Source organism: Botrytis sinoallii (assembly GCF_014898435.1).
Source record: "Botrytis sinoallii strain Bc 23 chromosome Unknown BSIN_008, whole genome shotgun sequence".
NCBI lineage: Eukaryota > Fungi > Ascomycota > Leotiomycetes > Helotiales > Sclerotiniaceae > Botrytis > Botrytis sinoallii.
The window spans coordinates 1,546,512-1,561,140 of NW_024066035.1; the positions used below are offsets into that span (position 1 = coordinate 1,546,512).

Genomic DNA, 14,629 nt, shown 5'->3' on the forward strand with positions numbered 1-14,629 from the left:
TTCATCAGTTGGCAAATCATAGATCTTGCGATCGATCATCCCGTTGTAGCGCAGCTGCATCCGTTGTAACACAGCTGTGAAATTATCGGTCATGATCCCCATGTTGGTGATTGATGCATAGTGAACTAATAAGAACTTCATTTGCCACGGGAGATCATGCTCAATGGAGGTATGAAGATCCGCGCTTTTCTTTTTTTTCCAAGATCGGATGGAGACGTCTTCAGCCACAATGCAGTTGTGTGTAATCATGAATCGCATATTTCGTGGCAGCCAATCAACGCCGTTATAAACCAAGCCGAGGTCACATTGTGGCATGATGGAGAGGGCCTCATTATACCCAAAAGTAATTTTTCATATTGGTGATCAATAATTAATTATTGGCTTTAGCTACAATTTCTATGTACAAAGTTTCCCAAAGTTTAGATTGTATAGATGAGTGGAGTTTTCGAGATAAAACCATCTAAATCATCCAACCAGGTTGAGTTCATTTAAATCCTCCAAGAACTTTGGTTATTCTAACTTATTCAAAATTTCTAACTCATTTGGATGATTGATTAAGATGAATGCACTAAGATATCTCAATCAAGCGTGCTTTTCAACATTGTCGCCCCTGTCTCCAGCCCTCATAGAGGAGGTAGCACTGTAATGATGATTGTTTTCCTGGGCCAAGTTCTCATATAATTTTGGCCTCTCAACATCCATTCTTAAGACATGTCGCCTGATAGGGTAAGTAAATTGACTCCATCCATATGCGGCGTGCTTTCTCGTAGGGACGTTGAAAACTTGGTCCAATTCTTCCAGTGTTTTATTTTTAGTCTCTGGGACGAAGAGGAGGGTAAGAAAGAAGCCAACAACGTTGAAACCGGCGTAGAAAGAGAAAGCGCCTTGGGCCTTGAATGCTCTCAGCATTGATGGCCATGTAATGGCGAGGACAAAGTTAAAGAACCAGGTGGTTGCAGTTGCCAAGGACATTCCTAGTGAACGAACATGGAGAGGATAGGCCTAAATGTTTGTCAGAGTTAGGTTATTTAGATACAACAAAGCAACTTCCTTACCTCTGCGGAGTATGTAAATGGAACAGGCCCGGCTCCCGGGCTGTAGGCCAAACAAAAGAGATAGATGCCTAGAGCTACGATGGCAATGCGAGTAGTTCCCTCGGGAATTAGGAAGCTCCAGCCGGTCATGAACAGAAAGGCTGACATAAGCGGGAAGGTAAACAGTAGAAGCCATCGTCGACCGAACTTGTCGATTGTCCAAACTGCAGGAAGCGCTCCGAGGAAGTTAAGCATGCCGAAACCCAAGGACGCACATAGAGCATTGACTTCCGAAAAGCCAGCGTCAACGAAAATTACGGATGAATAATAGGCAATCACGTTGATACCACAGAACTAGTATTTATGTTAGCTATTATATTCAACGTCTTTTTAATGCGAGGGGTCACGAAAATTGGAAGCGGGGAAAGAGATATGCATCTCCCCTTTTCATCACTATGAGCTAACCAATAATAACGTGTTTCAAACAATTGAAGCTGGGCATATAACCTACCTGCTGCATAAACATTGTGATCTCTGACGCAACCATTGCTCTTCTAATCCGAGGCACTGTGAACAATTGCTTGATATGATTTTGTCCAGAACCCATGTTATTCTCAGCTTCGAGAAGCATGTGCATCTGGAAGACATCACGTGCTGCCTGGACCTTGGTGTGTCTGATTCTGCACATTGCTTGATATGCTTCTTGGTGTCTCCCTTTACCCATGTACCAGCGAGGCGACTCAGGGCAATAGAAAACAAAGAAACAAACGAAGAGAGCAGGAACTCCGGCAGATCCCATCATCAGTCTCCAATTAAGTCCATGGATATTAGATGCGGTATCGGGAACATAGTAGAAGGCTAGATCAAATGCAAAGCCTAACATAATACCAAAAGCAGTAAATACTTGCCATTGCATTGCCATAGCGCCACGGATTGATGCTGGAGAGGTCTCACAGGCATATACGGGTACAGTGGCTGACCTATGTTACGTTAGCATCGATATCATAGATGGCTAGGAAGTGCCCTTGGTTTGCTGATATCATGAAAGACAAGACGGGTAACAATACATACTTTGCACCAATACCTATTCCGAGCATGAACCTAGTATCAAATATTAGAGATTGCCAACTTTTTTTTTAAGAAAATTTAGGGGGTTCTCTTAATACCTAGCAATAAACATGTGCCACCAGGTGTTGGTGAATGCCTGCCAGAAGCAGGTTAGTGCAGAGACCAAACAAGTGACGAAGATGGTGCCTCTACGCCCCCACTACGAAGAGTCAGCATTGCCTATCGAAGAATATTTTGGTGGGAAACGAGGATTAAAAAGAAAAGAACTGCACTTAGCAGTAAAAGGGGTGTATATGACTTACCCAATTGTTAAAAGGAACAGTCAGCCAGCAGCCAGCAATTGCACAACCGAGATATCTTTGAAAGTCTGAAGTTAGTGTTGACTCGGGTAGCTATAATAGGGACTAGAACCTCGAAGGGAACTTAGAAATTGAGTACGTACGGGGCACCATTTGTGATACCTAATAGCCATGGGTCTAAGGAACTGTTCTCATCATCAATTCCAAACAAACGGGCGTAGAATATTTGCGCTCCATTTACTACGCTCTCGTCTACTCCTTGAACGGCTGCGCAAACTGAACAAAGCAAAATTACTTTGATGAAAAGCGATGGCAGAGACCATTTACTTGTTCTTTCTTTTTCCAGATAATCTATCTCGGTCCTGGAAAGTTCGTTCCTGGCTCGAAAACTGCCTGAATCTTTTGCAAGTAATGCTCCGGCCTTGAATGCGGAAATATTGACAGAGTCATTGAGCCCATGTTTTCGAGCGTAAGCCTCGGCAAGCACTTCTAATTCGTTCTCATCATAGGATGCTAAAGGATCGTTTAAGGCTCTGTTTGTGGCTGCAAGACGTTCGGCGTCAGTTGCTCGCTCGAGATGTTGTGAAGAGGAAACCTTGTCTTCGGACTGCTCCTTTCGATCGAAGTTTGTAGTAGAAACCATAATGAAATGGGGGTTTTTGAAATACAACCGTGAAGAGAAGTAAAATAGAAGGAGAGGCAAGCTTCTTATTTATGGCGAGTACTCGAAGCATATACTAAGTCGTGCATAGTAAGCTATACTAGCTGCACGAGGATGACATCGAGAGAGACGATCGAATGATTTAGACTATAGACAACTTTCAAAGTCGGATGATTTGAGTTTAGTGATGGGGTTATTAGCTCAGTAGATTCTCCATAAGCAAGGAAGTGGATCACTATTTGAGAGAAAATTCGAACAACTAGTTCGCCTTGATATCATTTCCGCTTGGAAACTACTTAGTAGTTAGGTAGAAATATGGAAAACTAATTTGCTTATCAAATATGAATGCCGTGACTTCTTATTTGCTTGCTTAGGATGTGGATCGTTTTTGGCCAACTATGGAAATTAGTCCACCGTTCCACAGAAGATCTACAATTGTAGCTTGATAGCTTCACCTCTCAAGTTCCCACCGATGATCAGAGTTAAATGGCTAGTACGAATATTGGTTACTTCTGCCACCTTGGCAGGTTGAGCTGGATCATGAATGGGAATTCCTAGTATGTACATGAAATCATGCTCATTTCAATTCTCATTTCGTATGCCTAGCTACTGGCGAGGCTCCGTTGGAAAACCCAATTTGGAGAAGAATCTCTTTTTCGTCATAGTTCTACATGCAGGTGATGTTGAAAACGACCGTCTTATGTAAGCAATGAACCAATTCTTGGCCTAGCCTCGTCAACTACTCCGCGTTACATAAAAACGTCTACTAGACGGCTCCAGATCGTCCAGACCGTTAAACAAACGTTCAAGCTATACTAGGTAATGTATAATAAGTAATAATGTTCGGCACTAATTTACCCAAGTTTCTATCCTAATCAAAACGTTGGTAGTTTTGTCGACTAACCTTGTTGCCTTTTCCATGTCGATGTACTGCTTGGCGTGTCGCTCGCGCGTCATTGCTGCTAAGGTTATACTCCGTAGGAATTAGGCTAGATGCTGTCGTTCTGATGATCATGATGATCAGGATGAATGACAAATTGTGGTCAACGATTGAGATATGCAACAAAGTGTCTTGATTTAAGTACTTGGCTCATTGATAGGGCATACCTCGTCTTCTCACATGATCTAAACCCATGGGGTTGGAGCAAATGGACAGAAAATTGGCATTAATTGTTAGCCAATGGCCTCTGGAGGTTACATTTGCAAGATTTCGAGGTTCATTAAAGCTGGAATACCGAAGTCACATTGGAGCATTAATTTATTTCCAGCAAAGACCCACAAAGTCACCGCACATGGAGACAACCCACCGGTACAAGAAAGGATGGAAACCTTCCACTCAAAAACATCTCGAACCAACTCAACTATGGACCCTCCCGACCACATCTGGATACTTCTTATCCACAATTTCCAATATCTGTTTCCAAACTTGCGACTGCATATTTTGGCCCTCGTCTCCAAAGATGTTATGCTCAACCGAACTACATATCTTCTTAGCTTACATATGATCATGGGGGTTGTATAGAACCTACTTCCTATACTTTTCCTCTGTTTCATAATTTGTGTAATGTGCGCCATGTTCCGATGAAGGAGTGAGAGCCGCAAGGACGTAAGTTCGAGCACCACCTTCAGTAGTCTTGCAAGCAAGACCTATCCACAAATTGATCATTATACCCATTGCTACACCGGTATTGTACTCTCGACCAAGGTCTGATTTTACCATCCTTAGAACGAATTAGGATCGAAAGTCGTCACTCTGAATTAGGCCGAAGGGATAATAACCTGGACAAATTGAGTTCACAATTACCTTGTGCCTTGATTAACATCAGTACATACTATGTGATTACAAATTCGAGGGGTGGGCGTGAGGGGAACATTTCATACTTTCCATCAGCGCTCAGTGCTAACTTGGCGATTTCATTGACCGCATACTGTTGGAGCAATTTGGCTAGGTAGAGCATAACCACTTTGCCCGTCCTTCCAGTTCTCCTCCGCGCTCCAATATTAGAGCACATCATTTTTCGGCCACTTGGAGATGTCGATGTTTCTATGACGACCACCTGGGAGTTCCATGTTAGTCAAACCTATTCAAAAATCCAGGCGGGTTTCTTTATAGAGTCCATCGACGGGGACCCGTCAAGGTACAAGTGACTCAATGTCACTTACTTGTTACTATGCCCAAATGAGCATTTCCTTTTCCAACTTCTTTCGTCCAAGGCAGTAGTAGTAACGCCAAGAAAGAAGTTCCAAGAACGCTTATCTCAATCATAGTTTTATAGCCTTCCTTGCTTAGTTTTCGTTTAGCGGAAATAGCTCCAGCATTCAAACAAACGAAGTCGTTCTCTTGAATATCCCTTGTCACTTTCCCTGCGAATCCATTTATAGTTTCAAAGGTGCTCATGTCTAATTTGGAGTCTCAGGTTACTGTGTGAACCAAGCTATAACTATAGCGACAATTTCGAGCTGTCCAATCATCTGTAATAGCCCTTTATATGTCACCTTTCAAAATTTGGAAGCCAGTAGACATTTGAAAACAATTCAAAATTCCAGCCGATCGGAATACTTGATGGAACTTCAGAAATCAAAAAGCTTCTATTAGTTGTTCTTATGTGAATATATAACTGAATCAAACTTACACCATGCTTCTTACAGTGTTTTTTCCTATTGTGCTCGTCTCATCTTCTATTCTAGCCTTTGCCAGTACCCCTTTCGCAAGCGATCTGCCGATTATGCCGCAGATCTTGCACCCAGATTGACAAAATGTACTGCAGTTGCATAACCTATTCCCGATGTTGCACCAGTGATAAGAATGGATTTTCCTAAAAAAAAAAAAAAAAAAAAAGTATTAGGTGCTGGAAGAGGAGGAAGGTTGAACTTGTTGTTCCAGATGATTGATAGAATAGATGGCATTCTGAAGGATTCTTGAGATAAAGATTGGATAATAGAGGGATTGGATTACTAAGAGGCAGTACAGCTTTGATCACATTCTAATCTAAATTCGGGCATATAAGATGCTCTCGGAGACTTTGGCCCCAGAGCATGGGTAATGGAGGAACATCACGCCGACTGGATTTCCAACCCTCACATGGATTATTTCGATATAAGACGAAGTTGGGATGTGAAAAACAGCTTCAGGAACTTGAAACTATCCCAATAATGATATTTGCATGGGCTCCAAAGGAATGTACAAGAACTCATGTGCAACCATCCCAAAACTATAGCCTCGCCAACAAGCCACGGAATCGACAAGCTATTCTACATTATTGTTATATAGGTCAAGCGAAGGATGAGTGGAGTACGAGACCATTGCCTAGAGAGGCGAATTTTGATCACTTCTACGATATATCATCTTCAATAAATTGGTTATTCTTCTTGAGTAGGTACCTATTATATACAATAAAGCTAATAGTTCTTCCAATCTTCATAACTTTATATAATTCACTTATGATTGATTTTTCATTCAGTTTAATTCAAAAGATTTCAATAGAGATTTGAATGGTCAGATTCCGCCGCTTTTTTCTCCGAACAGACAGCCTTGCTTGCATGCTAGCCTCGTCTAAAGAATTTCCACTAGGCTGGCTTTCGCAAAGAAATATTGCACAACATCGTGAACAATCCAATCACCTCACAACCTCTCCCCAGATTCCCAATTTGGTCAGTTCTAAAGAGTTTCAGATCCAAAATGCCACCTTCTTCTACACAGCCTCTTTTACTCTCGCCCGCCGAACTCTCTTACCTCCACACATCCCTCTCTCTCAACCCTCCAATTCGCCCTGACGCCCGTACGTCTACTCAATTCCGTCCTCTCATCGCCGAATGCGATGTCCTCCCCGGCACAAATGGCAGTGCGCGCATTTGTTTTGCAGATGGCACTGAAGCTATCGTGGGCGTAAAATGTGAAGTCGAAAAATCGCGACCGACTTATCAAGCTGCAGAACTTGGTCCTTCAGAAAATGATGACGATGATGAGGAGGATGAAGATATGAGAGAAGCGATTGAGAAAGAGAAGCTTGAGAAAGAACAAAAGGGAGAAAGAGATTGGCTAGAGTTGAGTGTGGAGATTCCGGGGTTTAGGGATGACGATAGTATGCCTGTTTTCATGGCGGCCATGCTGAGTGAGGCGCTACTAGCAGATGCCGAGTTTGTGGGGAGATTATGGATTAATTCAAGGTATCATTGGAAGATATATGTTGATGTGAGTTTTTCTCTATACATTTATAATGAAATATCTCTAATTGCTCAAAATTTAATCATCGCGACTGACAATCATACAGATTCTACTACTTTCACAGCCATTATCCTACCCACTACCCCTCCTTTCTTTAACAACCCATCTTGCGCTTTTATCTACTCGTCTTCCACGTCTCAAGTCCGAAGGTGATGAAGATCCACTCTTTGACGATGACTGGGAAGCTTCCGTCTACTTATATCCTCGAACACCACAATCCACCAATTCCCGACCACCAATTACACTTCTCGTCATATCCGTTGGCGATAATATAATCTTCGATCCGAGTAAAGAGGAGCTTACAGTCGCCGAAGCTGTATTAGCTATTACCATTGGTGAGAGAAGGCGTAAGGATGGAGACGTAGATATGGATTCTAGCTCTGGAAGAGATCTAAGATTATTGGCTGTGAGGACCGTGGATTTACCAGCTAGGTTAACAGCGCCTGGTGTGCCTAATGCGATGAACACTGCTACTGGAGGTGCGGCAGCTGAGACGACGGATCTAGCATCGACTCAAAGAGAGACAATGAATGAGGGAGGTGTATGGCAACCGCCAAGGGGAGGAATCAAGAGAAAGTTGGTCGCGACGATAATCGCAAAGGTTATGGAAAAGGGAGGTGTAGCAGAGGAGGTATTAGATGGATTGGAGACTGTGGAGCTGTCCTAATGTCGCGGTTTTACAAGGAATTTTCTACAATGATACCCTTCTTCTCCTAATCATGTACAAAATCTCGTCTCATGTCGGCCCAACACCAGAACAATGTTCTAATCCGATTTCAAAATAAAATTGGTATCAAAAGATGCGTCTGGCTCCTACCAAATTCCCAACCATTTCTTTCCTGAGAATTGTTTCTCATAAACCACCTTCTTCTCTCCTTCCTTGCCAGTTCCCTCCACACCCCCCTCAGCCGTCTCGGCAATCTCAGCTTCTTTTTCATGTCCCAACTTAATCCCCGGACCCAAAACCTCTCTATCAGTCTTAGCAGTCCAGCCACCAAAGCCTTCGTCTTTATCTAATCCATGCGCCTTTCTATAAGCAGCCCTCTTCGCAACGTCCTCCACCTTATGTTTTCTCCTTTCCATAGTCTCTGCTGTTACATGCGCAGTGTGCAGCTGTAAAACTTCATAGCATGTTCTTGTAAATGCGATTGGGTGTAGGAATAGTTGTGGCCATTCAGGTAGCATATCTCCGAATGGGGAATCGCGCTTAAAGTTTGTGATCCAGACTCCGCCTGCGAGGGTAGAGAGTGTGCCCTGGAATTGAAGGTTAGTTATATGGTTTGGAGAAACTGAAATAGGGTGGAATAGGTATTACCAATGCGATCCAGATATGAATGGACTTGTTGTTGAGAAACCAATGCATAAATGTTCCTTCCGGTGGCATCATATTTGGATATTTCTTCACACTTTGTCTGGCTATTTCTTCGGCGCTCAATTGGGGACCTGGATACCGGGGAGGATCTTTGCGGAGGCGGGCAGGGTGAGAAGGGGGGTTGAATTTGGTGGGTTTCTCGAGAACGAGGGGTTTGGAAGACTTTTTGGAAGCATTGTTCTTTGATTTGGTAGAAGCGTTGCGAATGGTCGTTTTTGAGGACAGAGACCAGAGAGGAGATCGAAGTGGTAAAAGAAACCTGGGTATAGAGGCTGTGGACGACATTATGGATGATGGATCACAAAAAACCCTCTTGATTTTGATTGATGGTGTAAAAAATAGATCAACAAGCTACCTACCTTGTACCTATGAAATCAAAAAATGAAGCTTCTCACAAATCATGATTCACTCCCGCAATACGTTCACCAGTAAGTCTGCATGACGCAAATTAAAAATTTCACATTAATCCTCCGTAAGATCCCGACCTGCGCCACATGACCTGACCATTTCAATTCTTCCTATTGGCTGGAGACGTTCGGGAAGTGTGGCTCAAATGACCTCGTCAATTTCGGGATCAAAATTAAGCTACGTCTTAATTCCTGCAGGTAGAGTACATATTCAAGCAAGATTATTTTTCCTTTTTTTCTTTTTAATTCTTCATACAATACTATTTTGAAAATTCCTACCACTTTTCCTCTCACGACCTTACGTTCATGAACCTTCGTTCAAGTCATACATACATAATTACTTTCAATTCTATTTACATACATCCTCTTAATTAGTCAAAATGGGTTTCAAAGCAGGTATGTTTATTTTTCCTTTCTGACAGGCTTCCCACTTTTGGGAAATGTGAATCGTCCACGAAGAATTTCGCCATTGAGAGCTGGGAGATGCGAATTGGGTCTTCGACTTGCACAACGGTATGGCCGGTGGCTCGGAAATACTCTGGATGTCTTCAATTGAAGGCGGACTTGTATTTTCGATCTGGGGAGAATATTTGTTCGAGCCGCCACTCGACATTTCAACTCCATCCGCTACTCCGCCAGCTCTGGCCGCTATTCATAAACTTCTGCAAACACTCAAGACCCTGACAGCATCTCCCTCCCATCTTGCGGCACTATATTCTCCCTTTAAAGTCTCACTCGCTCGCCACTTTGTCCGACAAAGACTCTCATGCCTACACGCATAAAGAATAAATACTTACAACTTTCCTTCACAGGAGACGCAAAGAAGGGTGCCAACCTCTTCAAGACCAGATGTGCTCAATGCCACACCCTCGGTGAGGGTGAGGGAAACAAGATCGGTCCTAACCTCCACGGTCTTTTTGGACGTCAAACCGGTTCCGTTGAGGGCTACTCATACACCGATGCCAACAAGCAAAAGGCTATCACCTGGGACGAGAACACACTTGTACGTTTCACCACACCGCCACCAGAAATTTGTTGTATAGAGAGAGTTGCATCTAATATGAAATAGTTCGAATACCTCGAGAACCCAAAGAAATATATTCCAGGAACCAAGATGGCTTTCGGTGGATTGAAGAAGGACAAGGACAGGAACGACTTGATCCAGTACGTTTTACTTCCCATTTCTCTATAACACCCCAGGGGTTTTCTACACATTACTGTTACCATGATGATTTTCTTATTCGTTAAACTTCTTACGTCTACTATGACTATGAGGATATAACATTATTATTCCAATTGTTCCTTCTGAAAGTTCAGCTTGATTCATCTACATTTTGAGATATTCGAGTCGCAGTAGCTAACCATCATCGCAGACACTTGAAGGAGGCTACCGCATAAAAGTTTTCACGACCATTGTATACATAGAATTAGACACAGCGCCTTGTACTCTAAGTTAGACAGATGCTCTCTGGGTAGAAGGAATTTGGGTCACACGTTTTTCGACCTATTAAAATACAAATAACAAATACTCCTCTTCACAATTTTCCCATTAACGGTGTTCACTTTGATCCATGAGTCTTTCCTTACCTAGTGTTTCACAAATCTGATTTTATCCGAATTTTGCAATCTCAGTCGTGTGTGGCTCGAGTGTGAGTGTGGGTCTGACCGACATTTATAATATGCATCTGATGTCTGTCAACGGTCCGTCGATCCTGTGTCAATGTTTCCTACGTCAGACATGCACGGACCATACATTGCACAGGACGATATAAAAAACAACTTTACAAATGTATTTATTTTGAGTCTTTGATTTTGTCTTTTTAGCTTTCTAACAAGTAAACCAGGTATTTTGTGAACTTCTACAACCGTGAATAGACCCGTACCGAAGTCGAATTGTTCTCAGATATTGTCGAGATAAGTGCCAAGCATGACCTCCCCACCAAGACCACTAAATTCATTCGTCTCTTTTGAACCGCCATCTCAACTTCAATGTTCAATTGATCAAATTCTATTCTGCTGCGAAATCAATATGAGCCTTTTCCTCGGATTTTACGGGTAATGAGGCGTCCCTAGTCACAGGGCTAGGTGTGGATTTAGATTGAATATTCGAGTAGATTTTCTCGGCGCCAGAAATACATTGCATGTTGGCGCCGAGTTTGTTCATAGTTTCCATCCATTCATCGTAGGGGTCTGAGTCGAAGACTATGCCACCGCCTGTAGGTTGTGTTAATTTACAGATGAAGATAAAGGATCAAGGGGTTTGTAGGCAGTGTCATTTGAGATAGAAAACTCGGCGCGAAAGAAGAAAATTAAACATACCAGCTTGCAAATAAGCAACTCCATCTTTGACCACCATAGTCCTCAAAGCAATACACGTATCCATCTCTCCCTCAAATTCATTCCCTTCTGCATCTACACTTCCATAGCCGAAATAGCCGACTGCGCCCGCATATACACCTCTCTTCTCTTTTTCCAATTCGGCTATCAATTCCATGGCCTTGACTTTTGGAGCACCGGATACAGTACCCGCGGGGAAAATAGAACGGAAAGCATCGAATCGAGTCTTATCTTTCCTTAACACTCCCGAGACTTGTGAGACCAAATGTTGTACGTGACTGAACTTCTCAACGACCATCAATCGATCTACGCGAGTGGTTATGGGATCGCATACACGGTTAATGTCGTTACGTGCAAGATCAACCAACATGACGTGTTCAGCGCGGTCTTTAAGAGAACTGCGGAGTTCTTCGGCAAGAGCTTCATCGATTTGAGGGTCTGCATTGCGTTTGACAGTACCAGCGATGGGGTGGGTTATCACGCGACCCTCTTCAGCTTTAACAAGAAGTTCGGGAGAAGCTCCTACAATTTGGAAGTCACCACAGTTGACGTAGAAAAGGTAAGGCGAGGGGTTGACGGTACGGAGGTGACGATATATATTGAAGGGGTGGAGAGAAGTTGGTCTTGCAAAACGTTGTGACGGTACTGCTTGAATGATATCACCAGATGTAATGTGAGTCTTAAGAGTATTAACATGCCCCTCGTAGCCTTCCTGCCCAATGTTTGACGTATATTCATTGTCCAGTTTTATAGGTGGCTGAGTGGGTAGAGGTGTATCTGGCGATTCAAGAACGGAAACAACTTCATCAATGATTTCTTGTGCTTTCTCATAATCCGCTGGAATCTGTGTGAAATCTTCCGGAACGTGAAGGTATGTTATAACTTTTATAACTCCAAAAAACCGATCGAATGCGACAACAGTATCGAATAGCATAAAGAGTGACTCAGGAACTTGAAGAACATCTTTCATAGGTCGTGCGGTCTTAGGCTCGAAGTATCGAACACAATCATAACCCACATATCCGATGGCTCCTCCTGTCAAAGGTGGTAATTTTTGACCCGGTATTTGTGCTACCCTACATTTGGACAATTCTGCCTCGAGCGCAGGCAATGGGTCCAGCTGTTCGCCATGTCCTTCACCAGTTTTGAGAATCTTTCGAGGTCCAGCTCCTATAAAACTATATCTGCCAACCTTCTCTGTTGCAGCACTCTCGAATAAGAAAGAGTGATCGGACTTCGAATGCGCCGAAATCTTGAGGTATGCGGCGGAGGGAGTAATGAGATCGGAAGAAATTTCTTTATAGATAGCAACTAGATTGGGAGCATATGACTTTCCTCGAGTTTTGGAAAGCACATTCGATACTTCCGCCAAAGAAGGCGAGATGTCCTAGTTACTTTGTGAGCTTTTTTCTTGTCAATTCTGGGAGGAGTCATCTTTTCAACATACCCCCACCACCATTTTGTTTGAGAGTAGATTGAAAGTAAAAAGAATGAATATGGGGGGGATAAAAGCCGATTGTATCTAGAAGAAAGTAAAGAAAGAGCGTGAAAGAATTCTTCCAATTGAGTCAATAATAATTCTTTGTGAGATTGTTACTTTGTAGAATGTAAATTGTCCCGCAATGTATTTTGCCATCTAGTAAAGCAGTAAATAAAAGCGGTGACTCATGGCAGAACCTTCCACTGAAAATGCCAACAACAGGACATTTCCACCCCACTACGCGCGACATACCGCTACTTATGTACGTCGTATTGAGATCAACCATTGGTTTGTATGAGGATTTGTGCATTTTGAACTGCATTTCATAATGCATCCACGTGAAACCTTTACAACAAAATGAATTCTTGGATGCTGCTTAGGTCATAGCGCCTATATAACTTCCTGCATGTAATACTCCAAAGAAAGATGAATGTCCTGGGTCTTCGGCGCCATTTTACTTCCCCTCTCTCATTCACGAATGTTGATGCTTCAGCAACTGCCCCATCAAATTCCTCGAATCAGGACTCTCAGGACAACAAGGATGTCTTACTACAAAGACTCAATGACCTCGTAGTCAGGTTGTCACATGATGACGCCGAAGACGATGCCATCACTGCGTTGCACAAGAAGACGGACGAGATGGAGACACTACTGAGAGTGGAATACTCTATGGATTTGGACCCGAAAGTATCTCATAATAAGGTCAAACCACCGCCGCCGCGAAGGGATTCCAACGACATGTTCTGGGGACGACCACTGAACACTAGAAGAGAGAGCTACTTACGAAGATCCTATTCTCCGCCACCAATATCCCATAGCCCTTCATACAATAGGAGTGTAGTGGCGGTCGCGAAAGCTGCTGAGATAGCAACATCAGCTGAAGCGTTGAATGTACGACTTGCCAAAGCAGTCGGGGAACTCCAAGCTCATAGAATAGAAAGTGATGTAAGTTTATATACATCAGACAACTTTCAAGCTGAAGATACGATTGCTCATGTATTATATGTAGAAGATTCTGGCCTGGCACGTCTCCAAGTTGGACGAATGCACGGAAGAGATCACTAATTTAGAGCAACACATTTCGCATCTGTAGGTGCTAACTCTCATCCTCGTTCCCTTTATTTCCTCTCTCTTTTCTGGCCTTTTATTTTCTTGAGACTAAGCAATCTATCAATCAAATCAGCCAGGAAGAGCTTGGGACCAGTCAATCACTACTTAACCGTACCCAAATCGAAATGCAAACTATGGCAGCAAAGCACGCGAGAGCTCTGGACGATATAAGTTGGAGGGAAGATTGGGATGAACTTAATCAGGATGTGGACATGAGGGGTAACAGTAGTATAGGGGTGTGGGATGACTCTACCGAGTATTTGGGCAAATAAATATCAACTAGGTTAATATTTCATGCCTGATATCTTATTGAGGATAAGTGGCAGCTTTGGCTCTGCGCTTATACAGAAATTTGCATAGATATTAGGAGTTGGGGAAATACCAATTTTGCATGACAATCACAAAATCGGGGAGATTTATCAACATTGAAATATCTTCACTTTGACCATTTAAACCGTTGACCAAGCGGTCACTAACTGCAGAAAAATTATGCTTGCAGGTCATGCGTGAGGTCCGAACACGGTCAAATCATACACACCTGCAATTTCAAGGGTTGCAATCCCTCTTGTCAAAATTGAGCCTTCAACGTATTGATAAAACTGAGACGAGTGGTGCTTTGGGAGTGGGCTTCTGTGA

General features: G+C 43.0%; 7 protein-coding genes across 7 annotated transcripts; 3 read left to right on the forward strand and 4 right to left on the reverse strand.

Moving 5' to 3' along the window:
- Nucleotides 1–362: 362 nt before the first annotated feature.
- EAF02_005432 (uncharacterized protein) lies at nucleotides 363–3,669 on the reverse strand. The gene is made up of 7 exons (XM_038901480.1): nucleotides 2,545–3,669; nucleotides 2,405–2,459; nucleotides 2,201–2,301; nucleotides 2,106–2,135; nucleotides 1,546–2,014; nucleotides 1,056–1,388; nucleotides 363–1,002 (listed from the first exon to the last, which is right to left on the reverse strand). The coding sequence occupies exons 1-7, from the start codon at nucleotides 3,042–3,044 to the stop codon at nucleotides 583–585; spliced, it is 1,908 nt and encodes a 635-aa protein (XP_038758820.1). The 5' UTR covers nucleotides 3,045–3,669; the 3' UTR covers nucleotides 363–582.
- A 750-nt stretch (nucleotides 3,670–4,419) lies between these two features.
- Nucleotides 4,420–5,460, reverse strand: EAF02_005433 (uncharacterized protein; the record flags this gene model as incomplete). The annotated part of the gene is made up of 5 exons (XM_038901481.1): nucleotides 4,420–4,540; nucleotides 4,592–4,769; nucleotides 4,842–4,873; nucleotides 4,944–5,119; nucleotides 5,233–5,460. 5 exons carry the CDS (start codon nucleotides 5,458–5,460, stop codon nucleotides 4,420–4,422), a joined length of 735 nt encoding a protein of 244 aa, XP_038758821.1.
- Nucleotides 5,461–6,741: 1,281 nt separating this feature from the next.
- On the forward strand, nucleotides 6,742–7,954 carry EAF02_005434 (uncharacterized protein; the record flags this gene model as incomplete). Its single annotated transcript, XM_038901482.1, has 2 exons — nucleotides 6,742–7,254; nucleotides 7,334–7,954. The coding sequence occupies 2 exons, from the start codon at nucleotides 6,742–6,744 to the stop codon at nucleotides 7,952–7,954; spliced, it is 1,134 nt and encodes a 377-aa protein (XP_038758822.1).
- Nucleotides 7,955–8,100: 146 nt separating this feature from the next.
- On the reverse strand, nucleotides 8,101–8,944 carry EAF02_005435 (uncharacterized protein; the record flags this gene model as incomplete). The annotated part of the gene is made up of 2 exons (XM_038901483.1): nucleotides 8,101–8,541; nucleotides 8,603–8,944. The coding sequence occupies 2 exons, from the start codon at nucleotides 8,942–8,944 to the stop codon at nucleotides 8,101–8,103; spliced, it is 783 nt and encodes a 260-aa protein (XP_038758823.1).
- A 502-nt stretch (nucleotides 8,945–9,446) lies between these two features.
- Nucleotides 9,447–10,464, forward strand: EAF02_005436 (uncharacterized protein; the record flags this gene model as incomplete). Its single annotated transcript, XM_038901484.1, has 4 exons — nucleotides 9,447–9,462; nucleotides 9,879–10,069; nucleotides 10,136–10,230; nucleotides 10,440–10,464. 4 exons carry the CDS (start codon nucleotides 9,447–9,449, stop codon nucleotides 10,462–10,464), a joined length of 327 nt encoding a protein of 108 aa, XP_038758824.1.
- Nucleotides 10,465–10,847: 383 nt separating this feature from the next.
- EAF02_005437 (uncharacterized protein) lies at nucleotides 10,848–13,074 on the reverse strand. The gene is made up of 3 exons (XM_038901485.1): nucleotides 12,851–13,074; nucleotides 11,386–12,790; nucleotides 10,848–11,280 (listed from the first exon to the last, which is right to left on the reverse strand). Exons 1-3 carry the CDS (start codon nucleotides 12,860–12,862, stop codon nucleotides 11,075–11,077), a joined length of 1,623 nt encoding a protein of 540 aa, XP_038758825.1. The 5' UTR covers nucleotides 12,863–13,074; the 3' UTR covers nucleotides 10,848–11,074.
- Nucleotides 13,075–13,257: 183 nt separating this feature from the next.
- EAF02_005438 (uncharacterized protein) lies at nucleotides 13,258–14,398 on the forward strand. Its single transcript, XM_038901486.1, has 3 exons — nucleotides 13,258–13,828; nucleotides 13,893–13,972; nucleotides 14,067–14,398. The coding sequence occupies exons 1-3, from the start codon at nucleotides 13,310–13,312 to the stop codon at nucleotides 14,263–14,265; spliced, it is 798 nt and encodes a 265-aa protein (XP_038758826.1). The 5' UTR covers nucleotides 13,258–13,309; the 3' UTR covers nucleotides 14,266–14,398.
- Nucleotides 14,399–14,629: the final 231 nt, after the last annotated feature.

Excerpts from the sequence above, each read along its gene's own strand:
- EAF02_005432 (XM_038901480.1), bottom strand. The coding sequence starts at position 3,044 with ATGGTTTCTACTACAAACTTCGATCGAAAGGAGCAGTCCGAAGACAAG. Across the intron at positions 1,389-1,545 it reads TCACAATGTTTATGCAGCAG|TTCTGTGGTATCAACGTGAT; the intron begins GTAGGTTATATG and ends CATAAATACTAG. Across the intron at positions 1,003-1,055 it reads CATTTACATACTCCGCAGAG|GCCTATCCTCTCCATGTTCG; the intron begins GTAAGGAAGTTG and ends ACAAACATTTAG.
- EAF02_005437 (XM_038901485.1), bottom strand. Across the intron at positions 11,281-11,385 it reads AGTTGCTTATTTGCAAGCTG|GCGGTGGCATAGTCTTCGAC; the intron begins GTATGTTTAATT and ends CACAACCTACAG.
- EAF02_005438 (XM_038901486.1), top strand. The coding sequence starts at position 13,310 with ATGAATGTCCTGGGTCTTCGGCGCCATTTTACTTCCCCTCTCTCATTC. Across the intron at positions 13,829-13,892 it reads CTCATAGAATAGAAAGTGAT|AAGATTCTGGCCTGGCACGT; the intron begins GTAAGTTTATAT and ends TATTATATGTAG. Across the intron at positions 13,973-14,066 it reads GAGCAACACATTTCGCATCT|CCAGGAAGAGCTTGGGACCA; the intron begins GTAGGTGCTAAC and ends CAATCAAATCAG.